Source organism: Populus nigra, chromosome 8 (assembly GCF_951802175.1).
Source record: "Populus nigra chromosome 8, ddPopNigr1.1, whole genome shotgun sequence".
Taxonomy (NCBI): Eukaryota; Viridiplantae; Streptophyta; class Magnoliopsida; order Malpighiales; family Salicaceae; genus Populus; species Populus nigra.
The window spans coordinates 19,260,863-19,284,935 of record NC_084859.1 but is presented as its reverse complement, the minus strand read 5'-3'; the positions used below and the strand labels follow the sequence as shown (position 1 = coordinate 19,284,935).

The 24,073-nt window shown below is 33.2% G+C and overlaps 2 protein-coding genes and 1 pseudogene across 2 annotated transcripts; all 3 read right to left on the bottom strand.

Annotated features, from left to right (window-relative positions):
• Positions 1-3,157: 3,157 nt before the first annotated feature.
• On the bottom strand, positions 3,158-6,202 carry LOC133701997 (wall-associated receptor kinase-like 22; annotated as a pseudogene).
• Positions 6,203-7,906: 1,704 nt separating this feature from the next.
• On the bottom strand, positions 7,907-11,615 carry LOC133700347 (wall-associated receptor kinase-like 8). Its single transcript, XM_062123846.1, has 3 exons — positions 10,747-11,615; positions 10,527-10,637; positions 7,907-9,837 (listed from the first exon to the last, which is right to left on the bottom strand). The coding sequence occupies exons 1-3, from the start codon at positions 11,591-11,593 to the stop codon at positions 8,663-8,665; spliced, it is 2,133 nt and encodes a 710-aa protein (XP_061979830.1). The 5' UTR covers positions 11,594-11,615; the 3' UTR covers positions 7,907-8,662.
• Positions 11,616-18,393: 6,778 nt separating this feature from the next.
• Positions 18,394-22,216, bottom strand: LOC133701483 (wall-associated receptor kinase-like 17). The gene is made up of 3 exons (XM_062125414.1): positions 21,327-22,216; positions 20,030-20,143; positions 18,394-19,783 (listed from the first exon to the last, which is right to left on the bottom strand). Exons 1-3 carry the CDS (start codon positions 22,192-22,194, stop codon positions 18,639-18,641), a joined length of 2,127 nt encoding a protein of 708 aa, XP_061981398.1. The 5' UTR covers positions 22,195-22,216; the 3' UTR covers positions 18,394-18,638.
• Between the last annotated feature and the right edge of the window lie 1,857 nt (positions 22,217-24,073).

Here is a 24,073-nt window from a genome sequence, read left to right as displayed (position 1 = left end):
GAAAGATATAAAAGTATTATTATGTAATACATTGTCTGGCCCGTTATGTATTGTTTTTTAAGTCCGCAGATCCATATTATATGCTTTGATGATTTTTTCTCCATTCTCTTGATAACTGTGATTATTTTTTACTTTTCACAATGGCCCATTGGGTTATCCAATAACTAAAAACGACCTGACCGACCTCGCCATAACGAGAATGGAGAAAAAAAACAAAAAAAAAACTTATGTTCGTTAATATTACGAGAAGAGAAGACAAAGTAAATAAAATACATATATTTTTTTTTATATGTGCTCTTTGTTTACTACAGGTTTTATTAGATTTGAACTATTATAATTAAATGTTATATTTGTTAATATAATGACGGTTATTAAAATTATATAATTATTAATAAAACAATTATATTTTAAATTAAATTAGATAACTTTTATTTAGTTTTATCTCAATAATCATAAATATTAAAATTAATTATAAAAATTTAATAAATAAATTCAAAAAAATAAATTAATCTCATATATATATTAAGTACTTTGTGAGAGTGATTAGGGAACTAAGGAAAGGGCAAGAAAACTAAAATAACTCAAATCTACAAAATTTTATAAGTCAACTGAGAATTCTTGATGTACTTGATTTTCTATGCTTAGATCGATAATCATGAAAGAATCCATCAATCACATCTCTTATGAAAAATGAAAAACAAAAGAAGAGAGAGAGAGAGAGAGAAGTTCGATACTAGGGTGTCGATTCTTATGAAGCAGATAGTCAATGAAAAAACTCATGATCTACTGTGACAAAAGGTTTCTGAAAGCAGAGAAGTTATGGCAATATTCAGGTAACGGTCAAAAATCAAGCAATTATTTTGAAATGACAATATTTAATTCATGACGTTCTTGTCATATTCATTTATTCGTTTATGGCAACGAAGGCATTTCAGCTCTGGAAACAGCAGCAAGCTGGTCGACTGCCCAAGAATCCAACACAACCACCTCCCTTGTATCCTTTCGCGACGCAAGACTTATAGCAGTTTGGGAACTTTGGACATGGACCTAGGCAGGGTACTATTGCTCCTCGTGCTGATACTTGCTCTGTCACTGAACCATTAAATCTTGATTATTAGGCTCAAGATGAAAGGAAGAAAAAACAGTCCTATTTATATGTGTGTGAATAACCTATTTAAGATCTTACAATTGATAAAAAAAAAAAATAGTTTTAAGATATTCTTACTATCAAAAAAAGTGAAAGGGAAAAAATTGTTTTGAGATGGAAAATGAATTTGAGAGAATCTTACATGATGTCAGTAGCAAAACAACGAATAAAATCCCCATGGAGTTTTGAATAAAAGGGGAAGCTTTGTTAGTAGACATGACTGAAGATGTGTTTTCTCTATACTTTGATGAATTTCGAACTTCTCAAATATTTCCTTTTCTTTTTCTTGTTTTGTTTTCTTTTTCTTTGATGTTTAGTGGCATCTTTATATTTAGTTGAATACCAATGATTTAGTTGCCAAATATATCTGGTCAAATCAAATCCAAGACGAATGAAGTTTTTGAACAGTCAATCCTTATCCAAATCCTAAGAGATTTTTTTTCCCAAAACAAGGTATTTAAAAACTTTTTTTTTCAAAAAAAAATAGTTTTAATATTATTTATCGAATTAAAATTAATTTTCCCATGTAAAACTATATTTCCCATGTCATTTGTTATTCAATACAACATTAATACATCAAATTCATGGGCTAATTAAAGAAAAAAAAAAGGAGCAATTAGTAAGAGAAATTCACAGCGTGTTGTGTCAGATTTGAAAGTTTTTTAAATCCTGCACTAGTTTTGACTACAATAAAAGTCATTCTCATAGCTTGTGGATGTAAAGCATAGCCAAACCATTGTGCTACAATGGTCACTTATTTTGGTTGCTTAACCTCTGCTATTGCTGCTAGTGACGGTGGTCAGTCCATGCTCCTGCTTCTATGCTGATTCTGCTGCGCCATGTTGCACTTGCCCTGCACCCTTCTCTCCTTTTGCTTTCCCTGTATTCCTTGCAACTTTATGTTGGTAGTCGCTACCCTGGTTGGTCATGATCAGTGTTGTCTCTGGTTTAAGATGAATGAAAAATTTATCTTAAAAAACTCTTGATTGAAAGATTATAAGTAATTTTTGTAGCTAATATACCAAAGTTTTGACAGGAGAGATGATATAGGTAATATAGGCTGTGTAAAAACACACGCATGGGCTCAGGTTTGGGTTAATTGTAGAAAAATTTATTGGTACTAGATTTTATTTTTTTTGTGAACTCATAATTATTTACCTGTTCAAGTGAATTAATTGAATGTATCATGATTAATAACTATGTTTCATAACACTTCTATATGTACAATCAAAAGAAAAATAAATCATAACAAGAATAATTAACAACAACTATAATAACTGAAAAAGGGATAATATATTTTTGTGTGGGAAAAATTACCTCTGCATTGAAGGTAAGGGTTGCCCTCTTAACCTTATGAGCAAAAACAAACATATATTGTAATTCTTTTGAGTCTCATAAATTTTAAAGTTATTAAATATTTATATAATTGTTAATTTTAGAACTTATAAAATTAGTCGAAGTACATATAAGTTGACCCAAACATCCACATTAATCTAAAAAAACCTTCTATGTTGAATTTGTCAATAGTGCACAAACTATAATTTAATAATTATTCAATTTTTTTTTTAAATAATTCAACCCGCAAAACAGGGCGAGCCAAAGATAATAAATTAACCGAACTGCAGAAGCCCAGCTTCTATCTTTAAAATTCGAATTCAAGTATTTTATGTAAATTAGGCAGTTTAAACCACCCCCTTTAGAGGATACATTTGTCAGTTAGTACTTTTTAGGTCTGAATCTTCAAAAAAAAAAAAGCGAAGAGAAGACATTTAATTCATAGAATTATATGGAATTTTTTTTCTTCAATTCACTAAATTTCTGCTGTCTAATAAAAACTAATCAACTAATTAACTTTAAAAATTATAGAAGTGGAGAATACATTCTAGTCTTAAAATAATATTATCCATCGTACAACCATTACCTTAAAATAAAGTGTCTGGCGATGAAGAACCTGTTGAAAGACAGTATCTCAATCAGTTGAATATCCCAAGAACACCGTCTTGTTTCTAGCTAACCAAAGACCCCATGATACACCATTGAAATATATCCCAAGAACACCGTCAGTAGAATATCCCAAGTACTAGCACGTCTACAATAGTACTCGTCGGCATACATAGGAGCAGTGGAGGATCCCTATCATCTTATTAATATAACACAACGATATAATACATGATTCTAAGTTGATTCAACAACTTGTAAACAAAAGAAAATCATAACATACGAGCCAACATTCTATTTGGTAATTAATAAAGAAAAACTTATTAATTGTTTGATAATCAAAAGATCAACGTCTGATGATGAAGAATTATTAAAATCACAAGTCATTATATATTGATGTCGGAAATGCATCCCATGTATTGCATACCGAGATCAGCCATGATACTTTCATTCTCTTGACTGTCTTGTTGAACATTCGATCCCATTTGAATTATCCTCTCTAACTCTCTGGTTACTTCTTTCATTGTTGGCCGATTTTTCCCATTCAAATTCAAGCATTTTCTTGCAAGATTGCCGACAGAAACAACTTCTTCATTATGGCAATGCTCCTTGACTCTAGCATCAAGAATATCAAACAACCTGTTATCTTCCATCAACATCATAAAATGCGTGGCTAAACTTCTACTTTCTGTCGGGCTAGCGGAAAATATCGGTTTTTGTCCGCTTAAAAGCTCAACCAGAACCACTCTAAAGCTATAAACATCATTTTTTTTTTCCTGTAAACTGACTAGACTGGAAGTACTCTGGATCCAAGTAGCCAAAAGTACCTTGCACATGAGTGGTCAAGTGAGTTTGATCGATAGCAATGGATCTTGAAGATCCAAAATCTGATATTGTGGCTCTATATTTCTCATCTAGGAGTATGTTTGTAGACTTAATATCACGGTGATAAATCGGAATCGATGCTGCCAAGTGTAGATAAGAAAGGGCTCCCGCAACCTCAATGGCAATCCGTAATCGCATTTCCCAAGATAATAAGAAGTCATCGTTCTGAACATGGATATACTTGTAAAGATTTCCATTGGAAATGAATTCGTATACTAGTATAGGAACTTCAGTCTCCAAACAACAACCTAGCAACTTAACCATATTTCTGTGGTTGATTTGTGAGAGAATGACGACCTCGTTAATAAATTCTTCGAGATTTTCTTCATCAACGACTTTGAACTTTTTAACAGCAATAATTCTTCCATCTGTTAACATTCCCTTGTAAACAGTGCCTTGACCACCTTCTCCAAGTATTCTGTTCACATTAAAACCATCGGTGGCTACTTCCAACTCCTTGGAACTGTATATTTTTGTTTTCTGAACGCTACCATCACTAGTGGATAATTTCCTTTTGAGTTCCTTGTTCTGCCTCTTCTTTACAAGTTTATATATCCACCAAAGGCCAAACAGCAGTACCAATATAAAGATGACTGATCCTACAACTGCATTATTTACAGCAAAGCATAAATCTTAGTTAATATGTTGACATCTGTGCTCACATATATGACTGCTGAATAGTAGCATGCTAGATTAATTATGTAGAATTAATCATTTAATCATTTCTCTGTTTATATCAAGCCATATATTAGTGAATGCTCGTCGTATGAGGACCAATATAACATTTCATAAAAACTACAAGGCTGAAAATGAACATTAGTGGCAGGCATTAAACAGGTCGAAAGGAATAAATAAGAAACCTTCGTACCTATGATAATTATATAAATTTTATATATTGTGTATCTGTACCCTCCATATGTATTCCCGCATTTGAGCATCCCTTAGACACGTATTTTTCTCTGTTCTTGCATTCATCAACATCTAATAAAATAAGAAAGCAAAAATAATCACCATCTCATATACAAATAATGAAATTAATAGATATGAAAACTTGGAGATGGAGGAGGGCCACCTCTTGAACCAAATAAAAAATAATCACCATGTCAGTTGCCAAGTAATTAATTTTTATTAATTTTGGTTCCACAGTTAAAAATATCTAGCTAATAGTAATTAATTCAAACCGGAATAAATTAAAAATAAAATTTTGAAACTAACATGCAATCATGTGTTTTTTTAAAATACTAAACTACTTCCTGATTCTAAACCAATCATGAATTTTCCATCGTTAATTAACATTTTATTTTAATCTGACACTTACCATCATTAAATTTGATTACATAAACACAAAAAAAAAAAAACTATTGCTTGAATAAAAATAATAAATAAATCAAGAAAAAAGCTAAGATCAATATTTACATATGCACCAAGTTCAAGGTAAGGGTTACCCTCAAATCCAGGCCAACACGCACATTCAGATTTTAAGGACTCAATGTAATATATGTGGCAATTAATGGAAATATCAGAATCACTCACGTTCATCACCCAATCCAAGTTCGCTGGAACGTAATCTATATACTGCAGTGCGAATGGATCACTTATATTCGATGCAAACCATGTCTCATTCACCAAAACGGCTAGCTTGCATGCTTCTCTACCTTGATCAACGTTAGTAGAAACTAATCTCGGTTTGAAAACCTGAAGGAGTGAAGGGATTGAAGCCTCACAGCAATTTCGACCTGAAGACAAATTATTTTCTTGCAAGCTGACGTTACTCTGCTGGTTACCGCATGTAGGCTCGCAACCGACGAGTTGCGGCTCAATCCCGCTCATGAAAGCTTGAGTATCGCAACCTACTGCAATGAACACATTCCCGACACCGGAGAAAACAAAGGGAGATCCAGCGAAACTCAGAGATCCACCATCTTCCCTGCCAGTACAATTGAAGGATATTACTGGACTTTTGACGGTAGCCATGCCTGTTTCAGCTGAAATATTCAGCTCCACCACATTGATTTGACTTATAAAAGCTCTGGGAGGGTTGGTGGTTTTGTTGCATTCAATCGCGAACCATTCGTCCTTGTAGCAGTCTTTTCGAGTTCCAAAAGGGTGAGGAATGGTAATGTCTCCGCATCGATCTGGACAACCAAACTTCGCTACAGGTGCTGCTGCTTTTGCTAACTGAAGCATTAACATCAGCAAATAAGTCATTTTAACCACCAATTTCGAAACCATTTTCTCCATTGTTGTGGTTTTTTTTTTCCGAGATATAATTTGATTTCAAGTTCATGATATACCCAGCTTTAAGGAGGAACGGAAATATTGAAGACATTTCTTTGCACTTTCTTGGTCTGCTAGTCAACCCAATATTAGCAACTAACAACTAGCAAACAAAGAATCGCTAGTCTGAATTAGCAGACTTTTGTATTCATAAGAAAAGCATCTGATACGTCTAAGCCACGTATCGTTGCATTCTAACGAGTTTAAAACTTCGAACCCAGTAAAATAATTTTTTTTTCCTAAACGTGAAGAGCGTGACCCATAGATGAGCTTGACCTGGTGTTTTGTTGAGCTCGAATTTTACCTGTATGATTTTTTTTTGAACCATTTTGAAAATTTTAATAGATTAATTCACAATCTAGATGAGAACTGATGGGATTAATTATGAAATTTATTTTTTATTTTATATATATATAAACTATGTCATTTTAGAATTGATTTAATTTTACATAAAGAATTTTACTATAACAATAAAAAAAAGTTTCTTCAATCACGCGATATCCGATATCCGGTACTTATAATATTTTTTTAATTATTCGCTTCTAAGAAAATCTTTAAGATTTTAAAAATATTTTGAATACCAATTAAAACTTCTTTGGTGGAATATAGATTTTATAATCATTCTATAAAGTGATTATAGTAGTTTTTGTAGAAAAACAAATAACTTTCCAAGCAGCTTCAAGAGCAGTCACTTCTACGTTGAAAGCCAAAGATTTAATAAATTAACCAAACCGCAGAGGCCCAACTTATATATACCTTTAGAGGATACATTTGTCAGTTAGTACTTTTTAGGTCTGAATCTTCAAAAAAGAGAAGAGAAGACATTTAATTCATAAAATTATATGTTATATATAAAGCAAGTATTTAAATTGTTTAAAGAAAATTTTGGAGTGGGAGTATAGTGTTCTATTGGAGATTTTATTACATTCTCATGAGGAATTTAATTAATTAACTGATTGTGATGAGCTAATGATTTACTTGAGAGATGAATTTTGTGGTTTACAACTGCCGTATTTTTTTTTGATTATCGTGGGTGTCCGGGCCAGCTTGCGTGTACCTCGACTAATCCCACGGGCCCTGAAGTTAACGACCATGTAAGCCTCCAGTGGCCATCATATGAGTAGTCATAGGGTTTGAACCTGAGATCTAAGAGGAAACAAACCTCTTAGTCCCAAGTTCTTACTACTAGGCCACCACCTAGATGGTTACAACTGCCGTATTTGACTGGAGAGGAAGGGGTTCAAACTATTTGAGATTTTTATTTGGAGGATTTAGGTTCAAATCCTGGAGAGAAAAAAAAAGTGGAATGGGATTTAAAGTTGAGCTTGTGTAGCTCAGTTGAACATACAATAAATTAACTCTTGTGATCTGTAAATTTGAGTTTTTTTTCCCTTATCATCGGGTTTTTTTAAAAGATAAATGTATACAATAAATTATTTTGCCTCTTACTTTTCTATTTAATTATTTGGCTTTTCTTGCTCTTACTTTGCTACTTACTCATTTAATTATCTATCATTCACTAAACACGCATACACTTTTATTAGTAATCCTTGTAATGGTTTATAATTCACTGCTTTTATTATCTGATCATAATGATTAATTATTTTGGTTGCTTAACCTCTGCTGCCGCTGCTGCCGCTGCTGGTGGTGGTGGTGGTGGTGGTGGTGGTTAGTCCATGCTCTTGCCGTGTCTATGTTGATTCTGCTGCTCCATGTTGTACTTTGCTCTGCACCCTCCTCTGTTTTTGCTCTCCCTGTATTCTTTACAACTTTATGTTCGTAGTTGCTGCCCTGGTTAATTATCTTGGTTGCTTAGCCTCTGCTGCTGCTGCTGGTGTCTACGTTGATTCTGCTGCTCCATGTTGTACTTTGCTCCCTCCTCTGTTTTTGCTCTCCCTGTATTCTCAACAACTTTATGTTCGTAGTTGCTGCCCTGGTTGATCTTGATCAGTGTTGCTCTTTTTTGGTCTGTTACTGATGGCTTAATCATTCTTAGGCTTTAGTATTACTTTAGTACATACTAAACAAATCAAATAGTAAATCAAATCTAAAAACAATCAGCATCCCCTGCTATCAGAATTTAAGCCTAATTCATCTGCAGAGTCTCATCAGCATGTTCACACCAGAGAATTCAAGAGGCTAAATACTTCTCAAATGAAGTCCTTGCTAGCTGATGATGGCTCTGATTCCTCAAGATAGAGACATGGCTCAAGTTACCAATTGATCAAATAAACTTTCTTATAATCAACGCGAAGGATTTTTAATTTATTAAGTTCTTAACATGAAAGACTAAGAACTTGTGCTAAAACACAAGGACCACAATACAAATATAAGTTTTTATTCAATCAGAAACGCTCCTAACAGTCTTAAAAACAAGAAAGAAACATATGATTTGTGATATATTTTCTTAATCCCTCACCATGTTTCAGAAGAAGTCGACGATTTGCAATCTAATGGTAGATCTATACCAATCTCGAAACTGCTGCAGGAAATCGACCTCGATGAATTATCCACTTCAACAATTTGTTGAATATTGATACCGTTACGTGATAATAGAATCCACTCCAATTCCATTGCAACTTCTCTCATTGTTGGCCGGTTTCTTCCATTCAAATCCAGACATCTCTTTGCAAGATTCGCTATAACTATGGCTTCCTCTTCAGTGCAATCCCCCTTAACCTGGGCATCAATGATATCAAAGAGTCTACCATCTTCCATCAATTCAATGAAATGTTCGGCTAAGCTCATGGTTTCCAGTGAATGGGTTAAGAAAATTGGTTTTTTCCCACTTAAGAGCTCCACAACAACTACTCCAAAACTATAAACATCACTCTTCTCTGTTAATTGACTGGTTCGAAAATACTCTGGATCTAAGTAACCAAAAGTACCTTGCACCTTGGTGGTCAGATGAGTTTGATCAATGGAAACTGATCTTGAAGTTCCGAAATCTGAAACTTTTGCTCTATATTTCTTATCTAAGAGTATGTTTGTGGACTTAATGTCTCGGTGATAAATCGGGATAGATGCTGTCGAGTGAAGATAGGATATCGCACCTGCAGCTTCCGAGGCGATTCGTAACCGCGATTCCCATGATAACGTAAAGTCCTCGTTTTGCTCATGGAGATATTGGGAAAGAGTTCCGTTGGGAATGAATTCATAGACTAGCAGAGGAACATCAGTCTCCAGGCAACATCCAAGTAGCCTAACCACATTTCTGTGACTGATTTGTGAAAGAATGACAACCTCGTTGATGAATTCTTCTAGTTTTTCTTCATCCACTAATGTAGACTTCTTAACTGCAACAATACTCCCATCAGCTAACATTCCCTTGTAAACGGTTCCCTGGCCGCCATGACCAAGTATTCTGTTCTCATTAAAAAAATCGGTCGCCTTTTCCAACTCATTTGAACTGAATACTTTTGTCTTATGAACACTACCATCACTGGAGTATAATTGTTGCTGCAATAAGAGACCACCATTCCGTTTGAAAAACTTCTTCTTCAACTGAATGCACTTCCTTCGTTTGATAAGTTTGGACATCCACCAAGCACCAATAAGCAAGAACAGTACTCCAAGGGCCAGACCGATAACTGTATGATTGTTGCATATAGCAAGATTTGTAAATAGCTTGTAATATTATAGGTTTTCAGTCTTGCTGAAAAATAAAGTTGATTTACCATCCTCAAATTAATTACAAAAGGGTAAACTTCATTTTTACTCATATAAATTCATCAATATTCCACTTATATCCGTATAGCTTAAGTTTTTCTGTTGTTAACCTAAAGTTCCACATGTACAAATCTAATTGAATTTACTTGCTAATTTACTATATGGTTACCTTGGTAATTTGCGTGTTCAAGATGGAGCTCGTTAATTAAATACATTGATAAATAAACAATTCATATGTCATAATCATAACAATTTTAAACATAACAAAAAAAAATAGAAATTAAATGTACAATTAAGCCAAGAAGAGAGAGCACAAAGAGAGAGGAAGAGAGTGAAAAATCAAATGTAAGAGTGAAACACTAGATTTTGAAATTATACTGGTAACATATTAAAAAAATATTTGTATCTGTAAATAGTATTGAATTATTTATGATATTCTCAGCAAGCATTAATTAACGTATAATTGCATTAAAGAATATAAAAATTAAATTGCAATTTCCGGCCCTTTATATTTTTTTAATGTATAAATTTGTCTGCTTAGAGTTTTCTTTATTTTAAAAGCGTAGAGTATAAAATAATATAAAAACAATAAGAGGGAAGAGATACATGCCTAGAACAGTAAACCATAAAGGATGAAGTTCGCATTTGTACGACCCTTTTGTATTCACACATCTTGTCAATCCATGGCAAGTACTGTTTCGGTCTTCACATTCATCAATGTCTAACATATAGAAAATCTCAATAAAGAAAAATAAATCATAACACGAATAATTAACAGCAACTATAATAACTGAAAAAGGGATAATATATTTTTGTGTGGGAAAAATTACCTCTGCATTGAAGGTAAGGGTTGCCCTCATAACCTTTTGAGCAAGAACAACCGGGTGTCATAACATCAAACGTACTATTTATTTGCCAAAAATTGCAATCCATGGTATCCTTGTTGTATGTCAAACTATTGTTATTTAGTATCCAAGTCAGCAACATAGGAACAGTACTTGGCAATTTGTTGATTTCTTGGGGACTTTTCATTTTGGAATCAAACCAGTTCATGTCTGCTAGGAAGGCCAGTTTACGCCCGTCACTTCCTTGTTTACCCTCTATTAACTCGAAAGTTGAATTGAAAACCTGAAGTGAGGGAGGCAAGTACATATCTTGACAACAGTCCTTACCAGAGCATGCACCATTAAGCCACATATTACTATTGGAACTACCGTTGGAGCAAATTGAGTCGCATCCAGTATGTTCGGTCGAGCCATTTTTTGTCCACAAACTGGCACGAGTATTGCAGCCCACTGCAATGAAATAATTGTAAAATAGGGTGAAAGGAGTTCCTTCCAAATTCACAGGTACACCTTCTTGCCGGCCCGAAGAATCAACGGATATCACTGGACCCTTGACAACAGCACCTCTTTCTAATGTAATATTCACCAACTCCATTTTGATGCTGCGTAAAAGAGCTCTAGGAGGTTTGGAAGTTTCATCGCATTCCACGTCATATGATTCCGCCATGTAGCAATACTTTCCAATCCCGAACGGGTATGGAATGCTAATATTTCCACAGTGGTCCGAACAATTAGGTTTTGCCAGACCAGCCGGTGCTTGCGCCAGTGCTGGCTGAAACCTCAGCATTAATAGCAAGAAAGAAATATGGGAGACAAGTTTCACAACCTGCATACTGCTATTTTTATTTCTTCTATTCTTCTTTGAGTTTGGTGTTCAACAATAGTACTAGGCTTGATGTCTTTATACAGCCACCGGAGAATTTTGCATGCTTCTTCTAAGCTTACGCGTCATTGACTAAATGTAAGCGGAATGAAGGGGTGGCTAGCAGGGGCCCGGGCCCCTGCAAGACATTTTTTTTTATTTGGTAATTAAATGTGATAAGCTATAATATTTTTTTAATGAGATGGTCCTTCTAGTAAATATATTTGTTATCCTTTGCTTTACTTTTGAATTTCTTTGACTTTGCTTTATTTTATGGTACCTACATGTCCATGTCTACGTGAAAAGAAAAAAAATATAAAATTATCAATATGTTTTGCTACTTTTTCTCTCCCTACAATCGTAATATAAATGCCTGCAGCGTAACTGTTCTATACAAATCACAAACAAAATTTTCCTATGGAACGATTAAAGCAAAGTACCAATTAATTCATTTTTTATTAAACAAAACAAGATAACTGGGTATCAATAATTTAAATTTAAAATATATTTTTATTTTGTTTTGAGATATTTATTAAGAATTCAATGAGGTTTTTTTATAATTTTATTATTTTTGCTTTTTTTTTCAAATCTGCTAGTTCTAACAATTGTTTTTTGAATTCTTGATAGTGATTTTTTTCTAATTAATTAGATATATTTTATTGGTTTGTTTTGATTATACTTGGATTTTTTTTATGTTATGTTTTTGGGTAGAGCCACCAAAATTATCAATTTTTCTCATGATATATGTTTTGATTTTAGGTTGAACCATGAACAAAATAAGAAGAATTGATTTTTTTTTTGAAAAAAATAATATATTTATCTACTAGTTGACAGGTTGATTCAACATATTTTGACTCTTCATGTTTCGACAACAACTACTGAACGAACTTTCTTAACAAGGAAGATTGTTAAAACAAGACTTCGCAATCAAATAAAGAATGATTATTTTGTAAATTATTTAATTGTCTATATAGTAAAAGTAATTGCTAAAAGATTGTTAAAACAAGAAATTGTTAAAACAAGACTTCTAAGCTTATGCGTCATTGACTAAATGTAACTTCTTATTATAATCACTCAATAATGACTTTTATTCCAATATGTCAATTAATTATATTATTTTAATCTTTCTTGCTTGATTAAAAAAATGTCAATGGATATTTGGAAGGTTAATTAGATTTGTTTCTCTAGATCGTTATACGATCGAATGAAGTAGTACTGCTCTTACATAATCAATTATTATGTCTAGCAATTTAAGATATTTTTTTTAGTTATTTTATCTTTTTAATTTTAGTTATAAATCTTACTTTTAACATAAAATGACAGACAATTGAGGAAAGTGAATGGTAATAAAATTTGTTATAAATCAAAACTTTTAAAAAATAAAAATACTATAACTATAGAGAAACACATAAAATATTTAATTTTTATTTATCTAAGTCTTCTGGCTAAAAGTCATGACAACTCTTCATTTAAAAAAACTAGAAAACTTTAATAATATTGAATATATAATAAAATTATTCTCTTGAAATTAAAAAAATAAAATCTATTTATCTTCGTGAATAACGTGCTGACCGGAGAGTATCATCAAATTTGATTTTGGGACATACTCTTGCAAAAGCAAAATTTAGTCACAACTCACGAGTGTACAGCCACCGAGCAACATCGTAGTCTTTTCTTAAACACTTTTACCGCGTAGCCCTTACGGCGAAGATGATTCATACGCTAAAGTCAAAAGTGCTCAAGAAGGACATATTCCCGACCGGCCTGAAGCACCTGTTGATTGTTTATATCGAGGAAAGTATTATTATAAAATCCTCCATTTCCTATATTTAACTATAGGTTGGTTTTTAACAAGTTTTTAATGGCAATGATTATTCTAATATAAGTATAGGTTGGTTTTTAAAATATTTTTAATTATTTTCCTGTATATGATTTGAAACATATCTTATTTAATGAATGGAAATAGGAGAAGATCTAACAGAAATAGTTTCAATGAAAACACCATATAGTTTTCGGATTAAAATACATGGGGGCTAGTAAAAGACTTGCATCTAGTCTTTGAATTGTTTAAAGAATATTTTGGAGTGGGATCGATTATAGTATTAATTCTAGTGGAGGTTTTATTAAATCTTCGTGAGGACTTTAATTAATTAATTGTGATGAATTTGTACAATAAATAATATTGGAGCTAATAATTTACTTGAGACATGAAGTTTATGGTTTACAATTGCCGTATTTGGTTGGAGAGAAAGGGTTTGAAACTATTTGAGATTTTTATATAATCTGAGCAACTAGACATCGGAGAATTTCATTATAACAATAAAAAGAATATATATATTGCCGAAGTTTCTGTGAAGATTCCAAGTAAACTTCAATCACACGATATATATCCGGCACTTATAATTATTTTAATTATTCACTTTTAGAAAAATATTAAAATATTAAAAATATTTTGGATATAAATTAAAATGTAGTTGGTGAGATATAGATTTTATATTCATTCTATAAAGTGATTATAGTAATTTTTGTAAAAAAAATAAAAATAAATTCCAAGCAGCTTCCAAGAGTAGTAACTTCTACGTTGAAATTTGTTAATAGTGCACAAACTATAATATAATCATATCATTTTACCTTCTCTTCTAATAAAATATTTTCGTAGACATTTGAAAGTCTATATATTTACCAAATAAAATTTTTTACGGACATCTTCTACAAGCTACATTGATTTACATGAATCAAATTAAATTGCTAAAAATCCCCTTCTTTTTGCTTATCAAAAAAAAATTGCTAAAATAAATTGATTAATTAATCCTTACCACTAAAATTCCTTAAAAAGTCTTTTTTCTTGATTTTTGGTTTTTTAAAAACTAATCCTGGCCATTATTCAAATCATTGAATTGAAAGAGATTGCAATCCCAAGCAATTAAGCCAGAGATTGCAATCTCATAATTGCAGCCCAAATCTTCAATCAAGTCTCCAAGAATCAAGTCCTAGAAATTATGCTAAACTACGTTAATTCCAACCTTTGCTCTACAATAAAAGGAGACGAACAAAGGCAAGTAATGGGGAGCCTTCATCAACCAGGAGGAACCAAAAACAGAGCTCCTATTCATCCAATACAGAGCTTCTTGTACACAAAAAACACAAATCCATCTCCATAGTTTTCCCATTCAACCCGACACCAAAACCTCTCATCGCCAGCTGTTGTTATTTATTTTGGGGCCTCCGTAAAAAAAAAATCAGAAAAGAAAAGGAAAAGACAAAATACAAAAAATAAAAAAATGTTGGGAGAAAATATAAAAAATATATAAGTGAGAAAATATAAAAAATATATAAGTGAGAAGAATATGCCAGAAGATCTAGGAATTTGCCAAAGCCTGTTGATATTTACTCTTTATTTGTATGGTTATATTTGATTTCATCTTTAGCATTTGACTCAACATGCAAAAACTTCTTCTGAGTGCACGCCAAGAGTTTTGAAGGTGAATTCATGCTTTCCTCCCTCATGTTCGTGAATACTGCACCATGTTATTTAGCTTCCTCTGGAAAAGCTTTCCTTTTGTCGTCAACTGGCGTGTAAAACACTTTGTTGGACACCTTTGTACTAGTTTCCTATCAAAAAAGTCAAATTGTGTGCATATTATCACCTTAATGCATGGAAGGGTTTCTAATAATTTCATTCCGCTTATGACGTCTTTCATCTAATTTTCCTAGGTACACAGAGAACACTGTAGCGCGCAGTTTGAGTCTACAAAAGCAACTCTGTCGATATGCTTCTGTTTCTCCGGATGCTGAGGTCGTCTCCTTTCTCTTCCCATTGGCGTTGATCTCTCTGATATCTTAGTAGCTACGCTATCTGTGGCAAAGGATGCTCTGTTTATGTAACTTAGTTGTGAACACAAGTTGATGGTTTAACTTGTTAGTTTACAATATTTTCTTCCATTCAGAAAGGGATAAAAACGTATAAAGGGGGAAGGGGTTTGTTTTGTGAAAGAATGCTCGGGCCTACATAAATTTGGATTTGTACTTGTGGAAAATACTGAGTAATTGGAGGCTGCCTCTTTAGCAATTGCGATCAAGCACCTTTAATTTATTGTCATAAATTGCTAATATTTTGGTGGTTTATGCTAGGATGGTTTACGTGTAATATTTTTGATTCTAGCGTCAGTGAATATTTAACTACAGATATTTCCAACTCTAGCGTTGAAAAATAATACGTAGCTATAAAATAAATTTAAATCCATATTTTTTATTCCTGATTCTGGCGTCAGTGAATAAACAAATCAAATAAATTTATTTTTTACGCATACATATTTTTTATGTAACTAAATAAAAGTAAAATACAATAAAATAAAATAAATTTACATCAGTATCTTTATTCCTGACTCTGGCGTCAGTGAATAAACTAATAAATTTACTTTATTTTATTTTATTTTTGCATGTATTTTTTAATTTTTATATAATTTAAATAAAATACAATGAAATAAATTTGAATTAATATTTTTATTCTGGCTTTGACGCCAATAAATAAAAAGAATAAATTTATATTTATTTTTTTATTTATACATACACACATCTTTATTTTTTATTTTTTTATTTTTTATTTTTTATTTTTTATTTTTTTATTTTGGGGCTGGGCTGACTCGGTTGGGTCACTGGTCTAGACCAGTGACCCGGCTGGGTGGCAGGCGTGCGTAACGCACGCCTGCCCAATGAATTACAATTCACTTGCTACAGTAGCAAGTGAATTAAAATTCACTGCTACTGTAGCAGTGAATTAAAATGCAAAGGGAGCGGCGCTTACCTCAGTGCAGGGAACGAAAGGGACGAAGACGATGGTGATGGCGAAGGCGCGCTGGCTGGACAAGAACCTTCTGTTTCCCTTTTCGTTTTATTTCTTTCTGATCGTTCTTTGTTTCTATGTTTCCCCTGGTTCTGTTTCTCTCCTTCTTTGTTCTTCTGCGTGTCTATGTTCTTGTTCTCTCTGTCTCTGGTTTTTTATTCGTTCCCAGTCTCTCCCTCTCTCTGTTTCCCCAGGTTTTAGTCTCTGTTCGGCTCTGTGATCTGCCGATTCTTTCCCCAGTTTTGCTGTTTCGGTTCCTTCTCTGCCCCCTGTTTTTTCTTGTTTCAGTCCCCTGTGTTATTCGTCTTCCACTCCTTCTTTGTCTCCAGTGTTCTTCCTCCTGTCTTTGCTCTGGTTTCTGGGTTGATTTTTTCGTCAGCTCCCCCCCTGCTTCTGTTTTTCTCCTCTGTTTTTCCCCCCCTGTTCTGGGTTTTCTTCTCCCTTTTATAGAGAAACTTGCCCCTCAACCAGTCCTGCCTTTGCAGGACTGTTATTCAAATTACGAACGGGATCATGGGCAAGAGACGTGGTCCACGATTTGCTGCAGATTTCTTGTTGAATCGGCTTCATCCGCGCAAACGTAGGAGACGATGAACAATGCTTCCAAAACGGCGCCGTTGTGTCCTCGGGCATGGCTGTTTTTCAATTTAGTCCCTAAACAGTTTAAACTTAACAATTGGGATCCTCATTGTGCCCTTGGATTAAATTCAATTGAATCCTTGAGTTATAGCGCCATTTACACAACAGTCCTAGGTGTTTGGACTATTCAATTTGATCCTTGGACTTTAATTTTCTAGCAATTTTTCCTTGAATCAGCTCTAAACTTTGGTATTGTTTCAATTACACTCCTGATTCCTTTAATTAATTAAATCAAAGTTTAATTAAGTCCTCAAACTCATTAATTCTTCAATTAAACTCTTGATTTCATTAATTAAAATAATCTAAATTTTAATTAAATCAATTCTCCAATTAAGCCCTTGATTTAATTAATTAAACTAGCCAAGAGTTTAATTAAATCTTTAAACTTCTAATCATGTTGCCCTTAACTCAAATTTTAATTCATTCTTCATTTATTTTATTTTTATTTGTTTTTCATTATTTTTTTAAAAATAAAATAATTAAAATAAAAAGATCAAAAATTGAGTTATGACAACTGAAATACTAGTATTGGTATTGATACTACTATTTCTTAAAGGCTACTGTTTTTTGTTCTTAATGCAAATATAGGATTGAATTTAGTTTCTTTCTTTCTTTCTTCAGTTGACAGGTCTATCAAACACAGACAGGAAGACTCTTGGTTTACTTATCAAGGCTGCAAAACTTATGGATGAAAGTTTCACAACCCGCATTAATAATTATTCAGTTTTATTTATAAGAAAAAATAAATCCAACCCGCATTAATAAATTAACCAAACTGCAGAGGCCCAGCTTCTATCTTTAAATTTCGAATTCAAGTATTTTATGCAAATTAGGCAGTTTAAACCACCCCCTTTAGAGGATACATTTGTCAGGTAGTACTTTTTTGGTCTGAATCTTCAAAAAAGAGAAGAGAAGAAATTTAATCCATAGAATTGTATGGAATTTTTTTTCTTCAATTCACTAAATTTCTACTGTCTAATAAGAACTAATCAACTGATTAACTAAAAAAATCATAGAAGTGGAGAATACATTCTATTCTTAAAATAATATTATCCATCGTACTACCATTTTACCTTAAAATAAAGTGTCTGGCGATGAAGAACCAGCTGAAAGACAGTATCTCAATCAGTAGAATATCCCAAGAACACCGTCTTGTCTCTAGCTAACCAAAGACCCCATGATACACCAAAAGCACAAGCTGAAATGGCTCTGCGCAGGGATTTTCCTTTACCAAATATTTCCACTCAAGTACTAGCACGTCTATAAAAGTACTCGTCGGCATACACCATTGAAAATTCAACCATTTAATAAATCTGCACCAACATTTCCATACATAGGAGCAGTGGAGGATCCCTGTCATCTTATTAATATAACACAACGATATAATACATGATTCTAGGTTGATTCAACAACTTCTAAACAAAAGAAAATGATCATAACACACAAGCCAACATTCTATTTGGTAATTAATATAGAAAAACATATTGTTTGATAATCAAAAGATCAACTTCTGATGATGAAGAATTATTAAAATCACAAGTCATTATTGATGTCGGAAATGCATCCCATGTATTGCATACTGAGATCAGCCATGATATTCTCATTCTCTTGACTGTCTTGTTGAACATTTGATCCCTTTTGAATTATCCTCTCCAACTCTGTGGTTACTTCTTTCATTGTTGGCCGATTTTTCCCATTCAAATTCAAGCATTTTCTTGCAAGATTTCCGACAGCAACAACTTCTTCATTATGGCAATGCTCTTTGACTCTAGCATCAAGAATATCAAACAACCTGTTATCTTCCATCAACATGATAAAATGCGTGGCTAAACTTCTACTTTCTGTTGGGCTAGCGGAAAATATCGGTTTTTGTCCGCTTAAAAGCTCAACCAGAACCACTCCAAAGCTATAAACATCACTTTTTTCTGTAAATTGACTAGACTGGAAGTACTCTGGATCCAAGTAGCCAAAAGTACCCTGCACATGAGTGGTCAAGTGAGTTTGATCGATAGCAATGGATCTTGAAGATCCAAAATCTGATATTGTGGCTTTATATTTCTCATCTAGGAGTATGTTTGTAGACTTGATATCACGGTGATAAATCGGAATCGATGCTGCCGAGTGTAGATAAGAAAGGGCTCCCGCAACCTCAATGGCAATCTGTAATCGCATTTCCCAAGATAACAAGAAGTCATCGTTCTGAACATGGATATACTTGTAAAGATTTCCATTGGAAATGAATTCGTATACTAGTATAGGAACTTCTGTCTCCAAGCAACAACCTAGCAACTTAACCACATTTCTGTGGTTAATTTGTGAGAGAATGACGACCTCGTTAATAAATTCTTCGAGATTTTCTTCATCAACGACTTTGGACTTTTTAACAGCAATAATTCTTCCATCTGTTAACATTCCCTTGTAAACAGTGCCTTGACCACCTTCTCCAAGTATTCTGTTCACATTAAAACCATCGGTGGCTACTTCCAACTCCTTGGAACTGTATATTTTTGTTTTCTGAACGCTACCATCACTAGTGGATAATTGTTGCTGTAACAATAGCCCACCGTTACGTTCGAAGAATTTCTTTTTGAGTTTCTTGTTCTGCCTCTTCTTTACAAGTTTATATAGCCTCCAAAGGCCAAACAGCAGTACCAATATAAAGATGACTGATCCTACAACTGCATTATTTACAGCAAAGCATAAATCTTAATTAATATGTTGATCTCTGTGCTCACATATATGACTGCTGAATAGTAGCATTTCTCTGTTTATATCAAGCCATTAAACTTGTCCAATAGACAAGGAAAATGAATACGTATCCTACGAGGACCAATATAACATTTCATAAAAACTATAAGGCTGAAAATGAACATTAGTGACAGGCATTAAACATGTCGAAAGGAATAAATCAGAAACATGCGTACCTATGATAATTATATAAATTTTATTTATCGCGCATCTGAACCCTCCTCGTGTATTCACGCATTTGAGCATCCCTCGGCACGTATTTTTCTCTGGGGTCTTGCATTCATCAACATCTAATAAAATAAGAAAGCAAAAATAAGGATATGTTTAGGAGAGAGGTTCAGGAAGAGCAAGGCATTAGCCTTCCAAAGGATGCGTTTGAACTTAGTGACTATGTCAGTGATCAAGATGATCATAGGAGCATTTCTGGATATGTTTTTATGCTTAATGGGGAAGCAGTTGTTTGGAGTTCAAAGAAACAACCAGTGATCTTCCTTTCAGCAACTAAGATAGAGTTTATATCTATAGCTTATTGTGCTTATCAGGCAATGTGGATGAGAATAGTGCTTGAAAAGTTAGATTACAAATAAGATACATCTCTTGTTATACACTGTGATAGCATGTCTACGATTAAATTAGCAAATAATTCAATTATGCATGGCAGAAATAAGAATATAAATGTCAGGTTTCACTTCCTGCGTGAGCTTTGTAAAGAAGGTGTAATTCACGAGACTAAATTGTTGACATCATGACATCATGACAAAAGCATTGAAGATGAATGCATTTGAGAAGCTGAGAAGTTTGCTAGGTGTATGTATGGTATTAAGTGGGTAAACTACTTTCTGAATGCAAGGGAGTTTAAGAAAGGAATTATTGGATCTGAGTTAGTTAATAATATTATAGTCTTTAGGATTAAGAGATTAGGTTTGATTTATTCTCTGCTCACTAGCTCACTAAACCACGGTTGTAGGAGTGTTAAACTTAGGTTGTATAATTTTTTGTTGTAAAGGCTTGATATATACACCATTCTTATTATTGAATAAAACAAGTTTCATTATCCTCATTCAAAAGAGTTTCTTTAGTGATTAAAGTATTCTGGCTCTAACAAAATATTTATATAATTTAAATGAAAACATTCTAACAATATGATATATTAAGGACTTGTTGATAACTTAAAAATATAATAGATGTAATATATTAACTCCGTGTGATTTAATTAAAAATTTAAATTTATTTATGATTTGGTAAAAACTTGTTAAGTTTTTTAAAATTATAATTCAAAATAACATAATTTTAACATTTATTTTTAAAAAATTATTAATTCAAGAGTGTTGATTCTAGTCATATTTAATAACTTTGGTTCATAACAAGTACAATTATGTCCAATCACAAGAAAAATAAATCATAACAGCAATAATTAACAGCAACTATAATAATTGAAAAAAGGATAATATATTTTTGTTGGGGAAAAATTACCTCTGCATTGAAGGTAAGGGTTGCCCTCATAACCTTCTGAGCAAGAACAACTTCCGGCTGTCATATTTGCCGTACTATTTATTCGCGTTACGTAGCAATTATCCATGGTATCTTTGTTGTATATCAAACTATTGTTATTTAGTATCCAACCAAGCGACATAGGAACAGTACTATTGTTATTTAGCAATTTGTTGATTTCCTGGGGACTCCTTATATTGTTATAAAACCAATTCGTGTCTGCTAGGAAGGCCAGTTTACGCCCGTCACTTCCTTGTTTACCCTCTTTTGACACGACAGTTGAATTGAAAACCTGAAGTAAGGAAGGCCAGTACATATCTTGACAACAGTCCTCACCAGAGCATGAACCATTTCCAAACCGAATATTACTAATGGAACTACCGTTGGAGCAAATTGAGTCGCATCCAACATGTTCGTCCGTGCCCTTTTTTGTCCACAGAGCGGCACGAGTATTGCAACCCACTGCAATGAAATAATTGGTAATAAAGGAAAAGAGGAAAGGAGTTCCTTCCAAATTCACAGGTACACCTTCTTGCCGGCCCGAAGAATCAACGGATATCACTGGACCGTTGACAACTGCACCTCCTAATGTAATATTCACCAACTCCATTTTGATGCTGCGTAAAAAAGCTGTAGGAGGATTGGAAGTTTCATTGCATTCAACGTCAAAAGATTCCGCCATGTAGCAATCCTTTCCAATCCCGAACGGGTATGGAATGCTAATATTTCCACAGCGGTCCGAACAATTAGGTTTTGCCAGACCAGCCGGTGCTTGCGCTGTTGCTGGCTGAAACATCAGCAATATTAATAACAAGAAAGAAACATGGGAGACAAGTTTCACAACCTGCATACTGTTATGTTTATTTCTTCTATTCTTCTTTGAGTTTGGTGTTCAACAATAGTACTAGGCTTGATGTCTTTATATAGCCACCGGAGAAATTAATTTGCATGCTTCTAAGCTTATGCGTCATTGACTAAATGTAATTTTGTATGATAATCAGTTAATAATGACTTTTATTCCAGTATCTCCATTAATTATATTATTTTAATCTTTCTTGCTTGATTAAAAAAAATGTTAATGGATATTCGGAAGGTTAATTAGATTTGTTTCTCTAGATGGTCATACCATCGAATGAAGTACTCCTCTTACGTAATCAATTATTATGTCTAGAAAACCATCTAGGTGGTGGCCTAGTGGTAAAAGCTTGGAATTAAGGGGTTTGCTCCCTCTTAGGTTTCAGGTTCAAACCCTATGGCTGCTCATATGATGACCACTGGAGGCTTACATGGTCGTTAACTTCAGGGCCCGTGGGATTAGTCGAGGTGCGCGCAAGCTGGCCCGGACACCCACGATAATCAAAAAAAAAAAAAATTATTATGTCTATAAATTTAAGATGGACCGTCTGTTTAAAAAGAAGGAAGCTAAATTGTTATGTTTTTAAATTCTATCATTTGTATATTGCAGAAGTTTATGTGAAGATTCCAAGCAAACTTCAATCACACGATATATATCTGGCACTTATAATTATTTTAAATATCTACTTCTAGAAAAATCTTAAAATATTAAAATAAAGTGATTAATTAATTATTCAACACTAAATCCTTACCACTAAAATTCTTTAAAAAGTCTTTTTTCTTGATTTTTGGTTTTTAAAAAACTAATCCTGGCCATTATTCAAATAATTGAATTGGTCAAAGTTGATTTGTTGCCAAAAACTGACAACCATTTAATTATTCATGAAGCAATCGTTTTCGTTTCCTATTGCAGATGGAAAAGCAATGCTAATGCTTCCACGAATTTCTGTACAATTATGCCTTGCTATAAGTGCTGATATTTTGGGACATCTTCAAATATCAAAACTAAAATTCCTCAAAAAGTCTTTTTTCTTGATTTTTGGTTTTTTAAAAACTAATCATTGAAATCATTGAATTGGTCAAAGTAGATTTGTTGCAAACAACTGACAACCATTTATTTGATCTCAATAATGGAAGTAGAGAATGAGAGAGAGAGCGGTATATATGATCTTTATTTGATTCAACTAGCTAGGATTAACTATATTTCAAGAAAAAAAATCACTGATTGTGACAGAGAAGAGTACCAGTAAACTGAGTGTCCAAATCATTTTTCACAAATTCAACAAGAAATTCTATTTACCGGTGGCCTTTGGAGCCATGCACTCATATTTTTGTAACTCAATTATTTGTAAAATTAAGAGTTAGGATGTTTCTTTCCACCCTCCAAGCCTGACTACCAAAATGTTTATCAATTGATCAGTGATGATGACTTTTGTCTAACCATTACGAAGATGATTGGAACTGTTCTCTTTGAACCACTTGAATTTCCTTGAACTGGAGAAGACAACGTTCAGAAGACGATTCTATGAAGAAAACAGGAGAAGAAAAGTCGCCACTTTCTTGAGGGCCATAACTTTTTGTTACTTACAATGTGGAATATCTAGTAGATAATTAAGTACTTGGAATGCACTTTCTATCAGAAATTAATCAATAATCAAACTGTTCCTTCGTATCATTTAGCACACAACGTTTTACTGGTGGTCAATACTAATTGCTTACGGTAGTTAATTACTTTTGAACAAATTATTTTTAAAGTCACCTAGCTAATTATTTATATAATCATAACGGTGTAGCAATATTTATTTTATTTTATAATGTGTAGCAATTATGTAATTAAATTAACAAGTAGTTCACCAAAAATATTTACTTCACCC